Genomic DNA, 11,748 nt, shown 5'->3' with positions numbered 1-11,748 from the left:
ATATATATATATATATATATATATATATATATATATATATATATATATATCCCCAGGCACGCCAAGTATTTTTTGTATGACTCTTAATTTTATTTTATCTCAATTTATACATAGTTCCAATAAAAAGAAATCAATAGTTACCACATGTGGTGTGAATATACACAAAGCTGTTATTGCGCAATAGTATTTTCGTTTAATCTATGTTTCGGATCCGACTCGCAAGCGCGAAAGTCGAGCCGAAAGTTTGCGGTTTCGCCTAACGCAGGGCGCAGTGAGTGGATGTACAGAAATGAAGAAGCAAATGAAGAGGCGAGAAGCACTGAGCACTAGAAGTCAGTTTATTTTCCACAAATTCGTCACAATAGAAGCCGCGGCAACGAACTCACGACGATTCAAATACCTCGGAATCGGAGATCTTCGTTGCGCCCTAGGCCGGGTCAGCCTATTGCAACGGAGATCTTGCCAAGCGTCAGGTGGAAATCCGGGTGGAAATCTTGTTCGCGGAGTGACGGAGATCTCCTGGCGCCCGCGACCGCGAGAACCGTCATGATAGCGCACTCATGGCTGCCAAACGAACGCACACAATAAAGTATAAATTACAAAAATGTAGAAAACGAGTTAAAAAGAAACGGCGCACCGCGATTCCCAAAGAGATTCCGCCGTGACGAACGCGCCGAGAGCAAGCTCTGACGCATGCGAATGTACCGGGCGATTGAGGCTTTTGAGTACACTGCAAAAACGAGATTTCGAGAGAGGCACGCACACGAGGCGAAACGACGTGTCGCGAATATCGTTCGATGATAGCCGACTGAAGAAAGCGAGTTAGAATTCCGGCTATCGAGACGTCTATTAAATGCGAGAGTCGAGATCGAAAACGAAGCGAACTCGAAGTGAGTCTCCGCTCTAGCCTTATGATAGTCGGCCCGAAAACCAGTGATGCCAGGGTCGAAGTAATGTCGATCAATCGAAGTTGTTCGTACAACTCTCGATTCCCAGTGAAGTACCAATGTCACGACATTTGAGGGTATCTTTGGAACATTTGTGAAAAAAATAAAATGTAAGAAAGATAAAATGAAAGGAAAAAGTTGTAAGGAAGGAAAGAATATAGTAAATTGATATAGATAGAAATAAAATTTATTATGTTGCATCTGCAGTCGACTTACAAAAGGAATACCAACATTTGTTGTTAAAATACTAAGATAAACGTAAATTTTGTTATCCTATTATGCGCCTTGTATTTAATACAACTCTGTCATGACTCGTGACATCATACACACATGCGCATTACGATCTAATTTTGGGACGATATCCCACGACCCTGGCATCACTGCCGAGAACTAGAGTAAGATTTCGGACTATCGACGCCTCGTTGAGATGATCACCGCGAAAGCCGTCAGAGCAGACTGCCGTCGTCATCGACGAAATCTGCCTTAGAGGAATTGCTCGCTTAGCAATATCGCGCTCGCTGGTTGGTCGCGATCGCCGAAGTGCTGGTTGCTCTCGCAAAAATTACCTTATTTGATCAGGCAAACGACAACAGCGATCTATAGCGCGTGCTGTCTAGCGATTCGCGCATGTTTGTTATACCAAATGGTTGTCATAGCAACCGTGACCAGCCAGCGAGTCTGAGAAAAAATCCGGCTCCGTGGTCCGCGCGAGACCATCGCGAAGACGACGATCCTTTCGGCCTCGCGCGAGCCGTTCGTTCCAGAATGTTCCTTAAACGAAAATTCGAGCTTTCGAGATTCTTCCCGCAATCTCGAACAATCTATTGGGAGTGTGCATTTATTTTATTAATTATTTTTTGATAAAAATACGGCATTATTATGAAAAGATGATTACAAATTGATCACTTAAAATATTGTCCATCGCTAGCCCCTACTTTTTCCCATCTTTCTGGTAAGGTAGATTCCACGTAGAAAAAACAACATATCTTTTGAGACTATCCACGAATTGATCCATTTTTTTATATCCTCATAAGAATGGAAACGCTGCTCAGACAGGCCATGAGTCATCGATTGAAATAGGTGGTAATCGGAAGGAGCAATATCTGGAGAATACGGCGAGTGTGGTAGGACATCCCAGTTAAGCGCTTCTAACGTTTCCTTGACCGGTTTCGCAACATGTGGCTGAACGTTGTCGTGCTGGAAAATCACTTTGTCGTGTCTTCTCGCGTAATCTGGCCGTTTTTGCTTCAATGCTCGGCTCAATTGCATCAATTGTTGTTGGTAGCGTTCCCCAGTGATGGTTTCGTTGGGTTGGAGCAGCTCATAATACACTACACCCAGCTGATCCCACTAAATACAGAGTATGAACTTAGTGCCATGAATATTCGACTTTGCCGTCGATGTTGATGATTCGTCTGGCCTGCACCATGATTTTTTGCGCTTTGGATTATCGTAACGTATCCATTTTTCATCACCTGTTACAATACGTTGCAAAAAATTTTTTCTTTTTTGTCTTTGAAGCAACAATTCACATGTCATTGTGCGCCTTTTGACGTCCCTCAACTTCAACTCGTACGGTACACAATTGCTTTTGAATCACTCCAATGGCCTTCAAACGTCTGGAAATCGTTGATCGATCAATTATTATTTAATGATTCTGCAAGTTCTTCTTGCGTTTGACTCGGGTCTTGATCGAGTAAAGCTTCCTCATTTTCAAACTTTTTTGGTTGGTCTGGACGTTCCTTGTCTTCCGTGTCAAAATCACCTTTTTTATAGCGTCGAAACCAGTACTTACATGTTGAAGTCGATAAAGTATAATCACCATAAGCTTCCGACAGCATTCGTTGACTTTCAGCAGCACTTTTCTTCAAATGGAAGCAAAAAAGCAAAGCTTCCCGCAAATTGCGTTTTGTTGGCACAAAATTCGACATATTCAATGCTCTAAAAAATAATTTTTTACACTTCGGCAAAATGACACATACTGAAACCCACATGATGATGCTTTGACATGAAGGTAGCAACAATATGGCCCAATGCAATATAGTATTAGTTACGCCATCTCTTGAAAATCCTTTAAAATTAATACACATTCCCAATAGATACACAAAAAGTATCTAGATACTACAAAAAGATACATCTATCTAGATACGTTACAACATTGATTTTTGTTGTACTTGTTGAGGATAAAAGTGAAAATATTAAAGAACTATAAACTGTCCGTCAAAGTAGGCCGAAATGAAAAAAATATAACCTAAATATTTTTGTACTTCTACATTTATGCCAAATTAGAAAGAAATCGGAGTGTACCTTTTGGGTAGGTTTACTTGTTAGCAGTGACAGCCAGAGAAAAGTTTCGAGGGGACTGTACTTTTTATTTTTGACGAGCAAAAAAGATCACTCGAAAAAATTTGTCTCACTTAGTGTAACCCAAAAAATTAATTTCGGGGTTGCAGCCCCCTCATCCCGACCCTGGCTACGTCAATGCTTGTTAAAGAACATAATTTTCGTGTATGTATCATAAGGAAGACATAACTGGTAATAATTTGCGGTTATAAGACATTATATTACAACTTTTACGAGAAATAATAACGTTGAAATAAAATTATCTTGATATATGCGAACGATCTCGTGTTGAGTAATGTCGATTTATCATGTTACAATCGATATTTTTTTGCTGATGAAGTTTAGAATCGGATGACCACATTTAGTCGTTAAATGTATGGTCGGGATACACATCATCTTGATACAAGGACAATTACTGTTAATTTTTTAATCGGACGAGTACGTTCAACGCTAAATAAGCGGTTAAGGAATACGGCCTATTGACATAATCTGCCATATTAAACGGTCACGCCGGCGATCGTTTGCAGATTTCTCAGCATTATGATAGCGACTGACTAATTTCCATTTTGTACTTTATACTTTATTTTATTGCTGCAGATTTCGCCGTGGTTTCGCCCAATTCTTCTTCTGGTGTCCGTGGGTGCGAGTCACAACGGAACCATCTCTGTCACGTTCAGAGGCCGTGGCATCCCGCTACAGTTGCACCGGGAGCCCGCCGGATATGCATACCAGGATATCGCGGAACGGTATGTGCACCTCCTCGGATTATACTTGCAGCACTGGCTCCACATCTAGCAACGAGTCGCGCTCCGAATACATTAACGTACAAGGAAACGCGCAAATTTCCTTAATATATCTGCACGAATTAACACTCGGTACCAATGTCGTGGATGACGTTGATGTCGTATCCACGGCTTTCTCCTTACACTAATCTCTGCAATGTTCGATGCGAACTGTTTTTTACATCAATGCCGAACATTACAAACGTGAAAAACTAATTTAGTGAAGCGGCAAACAGCGAATTATTATAGAAACATAGGTTCGTCATCTTCCGTTTCATTTGTTAGATATGCGTCTACTTAATCAGTTAAAAATTAAAATAAAATGTTGGAAAGATTTTTAACTTAATTTAATTAATTTTAAATAAACTAATTTCTAACTTAAACTATATTTATTCCAAAATCTGTTAATATTAACTGATAAATTTCTTTGTATAAATTAAAAATTAAATATTTCACCAATATTAAAAGGCAGGCTGATTGCAAAATAAAATAAGAATAATCAGAAATAATACTAGCAAAATTTCTATTGTTAAGAGACCCAAATGTTCCTTCCTTGAATGGAGTCTTGAGCACAAAACATTTAGTACATTTTTTTTAATGAAAAACTACCTTTTTTATTATTTTACATAAATTTATCTACGATGAAAAAGTTAATTATGCCAAAAACATATATATTTGCTTTACATAATTAACTTTTAACTTTAATAAGTTAATCTTAACTTTTAGTTTTTGTTTATGCAACTTTCAATTTAACCAAATTAATGTTATTTATAGGTTATTAACTTTAAACTTAACTTAATATATCTGACGACGCATGTACAGCCACGGACAAAAATTTTCCATAATTTTTACGATAAATTTGCGTACTCATCTATTTTATGCAATGAGCGAATATTCTCCGATTAGAAAACAAATTCTCCCATTGAACAAGACAAAGAATTCAACTTGCCTAAAAAGGAGGATATGCAAAACTAATGGTTTGGAAACCGTTATTCGAAAGAGAAAATGTTGCATATTCTTATGTATTTTGAGTTGTAAAATTTGAAAATGACTATGAAAATTAGGGCATTACCGGGAAAAACGTGGAAAATTAAGAAAAATTGGGAAAAACGTGATATCGTAATGTTACGTCCTGGAGAAGAACGTAACGTAACGAAATGCTTATGATAAACTTCTGCCGTACACGTAGGTCGAGGAACGAATTAACAACCAGAATGGTCGTTTTACGCGCGCGTTGACGTACGAGTGATCCTTTTTAGGTCAGGGAAGCGAGTCCCTTTAACAGGGATAGGACCTAGAACGAATAATCGGGAAAGGGAAAGGGGATTAAAGAAAATAAAATTTTTAATCGGAATAATTAATTAACAAACACAAAATTTATTCATCATGCCTCGTGTTACAATTTGCAGGATTACAAAGGCATCAGTAAAATAACAAATCTGTGAGTTACGAGTGTGTGGATGTATGAGTGTGCGCGTATGTATATGGGAGGGATTGAGGTACATTGTTTAAGGATAAATAGATGATGATGAGGAAGTGAAGCTGGGCTGTGAATTTAGCACGGGAAAAGAACGTAAAATATGCTTAAGGACATCGGAAGATTTAACGATTCTGAGGGAAAAAACAAATAACAGACTCACCGGAATTATTGAAATGATTAAAGAACGCGGCGGAAGCGATAATGAGATTTAAAATGGACGACTTACTTTCGGGATATGGAGAGGATGTAGACGAGCACGAGAATCTAGACTTTAGAGCGTGTCCTTGCTGATTTACAGTGTCTGTCTCGCTCTCTCAGGTTGCTGAGCACCTTCTGATTAGAGTTTGGTTGCTGTCCGAGTGATATACAGGGTGTTGCACTTACATACAGGTCAGTACGACTGGTTGCCTTGTCGGCAGGTTCGCGTACCGTGTCATAGTAGACTTAACTTGGCTCTAGTTGGCTCAGCTGTCACGCGCGCTTTCTTTCCTATAGTTTATTGCATTATCTCCAAGTTATCAGGATCGCGACGGACTTATGATCGGACTATTAATCGGTTATAACAGAAATAACAATACAGATATAAAAATGGAAATATAATAATAAATAGGAAACAGGAAATAGGAATAATATGATAATGGGAGATGGAGGTTTTACTTTAATCAAATAATATCAATCACAGTCATTTTGTAGCTCTTGACTTTCACCAGCCTTTTACTGATACGTTTCTTACATATTTATTAACGATGTGGTCACGAATGCGCACGCAATAAGCGAAAATTGTCGAAACAATCGACATCTTCGGAAAATATAAAGACGCTTGCTGTCAACCACTAACTATCATCGTCTCCGAAATAATGATGTTTAGATTCGGATGAAAAATCATGATATTTAACAGTCTTAAAACATCTTGGGTCTGCGATATAATTAAATTATTAAATTATCGCTCAGGACTGTTGCACATACGGTATATATCGGAATGTCGTTTTATTCGTAGCATTCAATAGTCGTCATCAGTTATTACGATTATTTAATTTATGTTGCGTTTATAATCCACTCGATTTTTTTGAAGAAGCGGACTCCAAAGTGGAATTAGATACTAGCGGCAGCCGATCACATGAGCCTTAGGACTCTTCCTTTTTCATCTCTTTCAAAACTCTGAATTTCACCGAAATTTTGCCAATAAAAATAATAATAATAAAGAGATTGTAATAGAAGAAAGTTTGTTGTTCTATTTTCCGGCTCCCTCATTAATCCAAATTATTCCAATTATATATATAACGTCGTTATCGTATCCACAAGTGTGTTTTCAAAATTCTATATATAAATGTAAGAAACTAAAAGGCCGGTAAAAATCGAGGACTACAAAATAACTATGATTGATATTTTTTGATTAAAATAAAATCTCCATCTCCCATTATCATATTATTCCTATCACCATTTTTACATTTGTAATGTTATTTCTATCATAACCGATTAATAGTCCGGTCATAAGTCCGTAGCAATCGTGATAACTTGGGAATAATGCAGTAAACTTCATAGGAAAGAAAGCGCGTGTCACAGTTGAGCCAAGGTTTACTATGCACGTTACGCGCGCCTGCCAATGAGGCAACCCGTCGTACTGACCTGTATGTAAGTGCAACACCCTGTACACCAAAACTTTGTTTTAACTCACGTCGCGGAAAAGATGGTTACTCGATCGTATCGTCGAGACAAAATGACTTAAGTTGCTGTAGCTACTGTACGCCATTATAGTGGCTTTCGCGTATGTCATCTTGAACGGTACGCCACTACGTACTACCGAACAGTACGAAGGCTCACTTTTATTTCTAATAAATTATAATTTATTCATCTAAAACTGTATTCTAATATACTTGCGTAGTGAAAAGCATTACCAGACACAAATTGCAGTGTTGCATTGTTTACGCGCGTCGAACTTTGCCGTACAGAGATATAACTTCGCGGAAAGTTCAGCCGTAGCTAAGAAGTTAAAGTCCAAAATGAGTATCGAAGTGGCAACGTAACGGGCTTAGAGAACTTTGAGAAAGGAGTAACAAACATCTGATCTGACAATGCGAACGCAAATGCGACTGCGAATACGAATACAAGTACGAATGCGATTACGAGTATCAATGCGCATATGAATGCAAGTATGACTGCTTGTATAAATGCGCTAGCAGTGCGGAGTCGCGGTTTTTAAAGGATATGAGTTGGGAGGAGTTTGGGTTGGAAAACGTGAATTTTCGGGGATACTTGTTGCTGGATTCGTTAAAGATGGTAGTGGGGTGAGGTCTGCAGCCAGTAATATTTTAAGGAAAAAAGTTAGGAAAATTTCTTTGACTGGGTTCGTGAGTGGAAAAAAATCGCGTATTTTGGAGAGATGCAGGTTGAAGGAATTTCAGGGTGATGAGGGAATCTTCGAGGCGAGATGTCGAGGATGATGTAACTCGGGAACAGAGGCAATATGGTCCGTGAGAATATGAATACTTTTTTACTTAGGGTTTAGCGGCTTTCTTTGATTTACAGATAAGGTACTCATATCCGACGGGATAGGTTTTAAGAATAAAAAGAGTTTTGGTTGAGTGTTTTTCAGGGTTGCATCTTCGATTATTGCTAAACTTTTATTGAGGAAATTCTGCAATTAAAGGAAAAACGCTTTATGGTTTTATGCTGTTTGCCAAATATATCCCGGATGAGGAAAAAATAATATATATGGTTTGCGTCCGTGCAGAACGTAACAGTAAAAACTCTCAGATGTAATTTTTTATGTTTCCTTTTACGTTTTCTTGAATTGCTTTTTTCTTGTTACTTTGAGTCGCAAAATCTCAAATCAACTATCTGGATGTACTCAATATATGTACAGAGTGTATAAAAAGTTTCGGTTCGGCGAAATACCCCGAGAAATATAATTGTAGAAAGAAAGGTTTGAGACAAAAGTAGTAGAGCTTAAAAATATGTATTCACTTTCTTTATTAGTTTAACCTCCGGTTACGTCGCCAAGGTCAGGCAAAAGTTACCTTGAATTAAAACCCCTTATTTTTTATTGCCAACATTTATTTAATACATTTTTTATCACACATTAATGAATACACATGAATATGTATTAACTTTATGTTATTTTTATTATTATAATGATTTACGCGTGTAATTGCACATACATATTACGCATATTGCATATTACAATATGGACCTTGCTTTCGTTGGCTGGATATCTTACTATAAAAACCTCGAATACTTCGAGACAGCTGATATAATATGAATACAATTATAGCATTTTAAAAGAATCTCGAGGACAGCTATAAGAATATATAATAAAGAATAAGGAGTCCTATTTAAAAAATTCAAGATGATCTTCACTTGACCTTGGCGACGTAACCGAAGGTTAAACTGATAAAAGGAGTAAATAGATATTTTTAAGCCTTACAACTTTTGCTTCAAACATTTTTTTCTACAATTATATTTCTCAAAGTATTTCACCAAGCCGAAATTATTGCACACTCTGTACGTATATTGAGTACCTCGAGTCACAGTTAACTCGAGATTAGGCGACTTAAAATAATAAGAAAAAAAACACAAAAAAACGTAAAAGTTGTTTTGAACGGCCCTAGGTTGGAAAGCGGTCGGTTCATTTTACTAGATGCGGATAAAGTCTTCGCGTCGTGGGGACCGCAAACTTCGTCGCTTACAATCTGCTATCCAGCGACCCCGTAAGATGACGTGGGGTCCAAGCGAATAACAAGTATCGGAGGGAGTCGAGAGGGCTCACCTCCGCGTGTCTGAGGCCTCAGACTCGGATTGAGAGTGATGTCTCAATCGCGGCAGTGGCCCTGCGGTAGTCTACCGCTTCCCAACGTCTCCGCGCTCGGAGAAGTTCTCCCTTTCGGAGGCAATAATTGAAGTGACCGTGGTGAGCGCTAGGGTTCGAAGGGCGAGATACCTGGCGACGCGCGGATCAAGTCACGACCCGGTTAGTAACGCCGAACGCGAGCGCCACCGAAATCACACGGGAAGGTGAAATCGCCTATTCAAGGCCTCGGCACTTGCCAGTTGCGCGTTAAGGAGTCTTCGCGGATCTTCCTGCCGTTCGCCCGAGCGGACGGTTACGTCGCGTTGGGCGGTGATAGAGGCGAGCGAGTCGCCTGATGTAAGTCGCAGGTGCGACGGAGACTAACAAAGTTCTGTACGGACTTAGAAGCGAGCGTAGGTCGCGTGGGGGGAGTCGCGTAAACGACGAAAGTCTCGTGTAGACTTAGAAGCGAGCGTAGCTCGCATGAATAATGCCGCAAGTGCGGCAAAGACTAATGGCTCCTGCACACAGGACGCAGTAATGCTTGCCGCGCGGCGGAAGATCGCGCGACAGTCAATCAATATGTTGTTTTTCCGTAAGAGCTAGAAGGTTATTATGGAAAGCATCATATTGTTTGACTGTCGCGCGAACTTCCGCCGCACGGCAAGCATTACTGCGTCGTGTGTGCAGGTGCCATAAGTCCTCTGTGAGAACTTAGAGTGTGTGACTCGTGTGCAGAGTCGCAAGCGAGACAGTAACGAGACTTGTCGAACGATCCACGATGTCTGCAGTGCGTAAGATACTGCAATGGGAAACATCCACCCGCGGTGGAGGCCCCAGAGTAATCCGGAATGATCTCGCGAACCCTCCTCTCAATCGTCGGTAATACCTCGTACGAGGCGAGCCAACGTGTTGTAGACACTCTAAAGGCAGTGACCTAACGTGCAAGCGCATTCAAAAGGCCTAGAGCTGTCGGCCGCGTTGTCCTATATAGACTCCGAACCAAGAATTAACCGCGAACGACGGCCCGGCTCAGATCGCTGCCGCGTAGCGGCGACGGCACGAAGTAGCGGCGAGCGGTATTCGCGCACGAGCGGATCGCACCTGGCGCACGACCGCCCGCCGTGCTCTGTCCGTGCAGATAACAGCGTCCGCATGGAACAAAAGTAAACATAAAAAAATTACGTACGGAGTTTTTACAATTCTAGTTTTCTTAATTTTCCACGTTTTCCCCGCTAGTACCCTAATTTTCATGGTCATTTTGAAATTCTACGACGCAAAATATATATGAATATGTAACATTTTCTTGTTTGAATAACGGTTTCCAAACCTACAATTTTGCACAATCTCCTTTGCGCACAATTTTTTGTCCACAATTGTACACGAAATCACCGATTGAATTTTTCATATGTTTAATATGAAAATGTCTCTCAATATCATGAAGATCGAATAGATATCGTGCTAAATATATGTTATGAGTCATTTATTTCACATATCGTAATCAGGTGTATATCTCAACATAGCAATCTACGTAAGAAATAATAAACGCAAAATAAACGCTATGAAAAATAAACTATGGTCACTATAATTTTTTAACGTTATCAGTTTGCAGAGATTTTGTAAATTTCTTACATCTACAAGATTAGAAAATTAAGCCTTTGAGGAACTAAACCTAAATGTTTCCTAACAAACCTAAATGTTTCTTAACAAACATGAAACTTAAAAATTTTCATATTTGATTTGCTACTGAGAAACATTAAATAATATACGTTATGAGAATATATATAATTATTTTTAACTATAATATTTTCACATCTATTTATGTTGTTGTTACCAACACTAGCGCTCAATTCTTATTAGCACTAAGTTGAATTATGTTTATTTAATTATGTTTATTTCTAATGCACTTGTATTTAGTTTAAGAAATTATTAATTCTTGACAGCAAGATATATTAAGAAAAATCAATCTATCGAGCATATTGTTTTTTACGACATTATTATTAAGTGATTTTTATTGTTTTATTATTGTATTATCGTCATTTTATTGTAAATTTAATGTTTTCGATGCCTTGCGATAAATGTTTATCGAAAGGAAATATCAATTCATTTTATTAAATATCTATTTCATCTTATTATGTATATACGAGTACATATATACATATATACAGGGTACATATATACATATATACATATATACATATATACATATATACATATATCGTACATATATACAGGGTGTTCGGAAAGTACCGGGACGCCCGAATATCAGGAAAAATATAAGTTTTACAAAAAAATGTTTCAGACAAAAGTTGTGGCGTTTAAAAAGATGTATTTACTGATCACATCAGTTTGACCTTGGGTTGCGTAGCGAAGGTCAGGTCAAGGTCACATTAATTTTTTTAAATGGAA

The 11,748-nt window shown here is 38.6% G+C and overlaps 1 protein-coding gene across 1 annotated transcript in view; it reads left to right on the top strand.

Annotated features, from left to right (window-relative positions):
- Positions 1–11,748, top strand: part of LOC116852505 (tachykinin-like peptides receptor 99D) — a 69,210-nt gene that overhangs the window by 53,929 nt on the left and 3,533 nt on the right. The window contains exon 5 of the mRNA XM_032832954.1: positions 3,888–4,036. Coding sequence (XP_032688845.1) covers positions 3,888–4,036 — 149 coding nt within the window. The remainder of the gene's footprint in view (positions 1–3,887; positions 4,037–11,748) is intronic.

This window comes from Odontomachus brunneus, unplaced genomic scaffold (genome assembly GCF_010583005.1).
Source record: "Odontomachus brunneus isolate Ranch 3 - 2012 unplaced genomic scaffold, Obru_v1 Obru_scaffold_231, whole genome shotgun sequence".
In the NCBI taxonomy this organism is placed as follows: domain Eukaryota; kingdom Metazoa; phylum Arthropoda; class Insecta; order Hymenoptera; family Formicidae; genus Odontomachus; species Odontomachus brunneus.
Note: the sequence above shows the minus strand (reverse complement) of the source record. Positions and strands in the feature narration are given on the sequence as shown.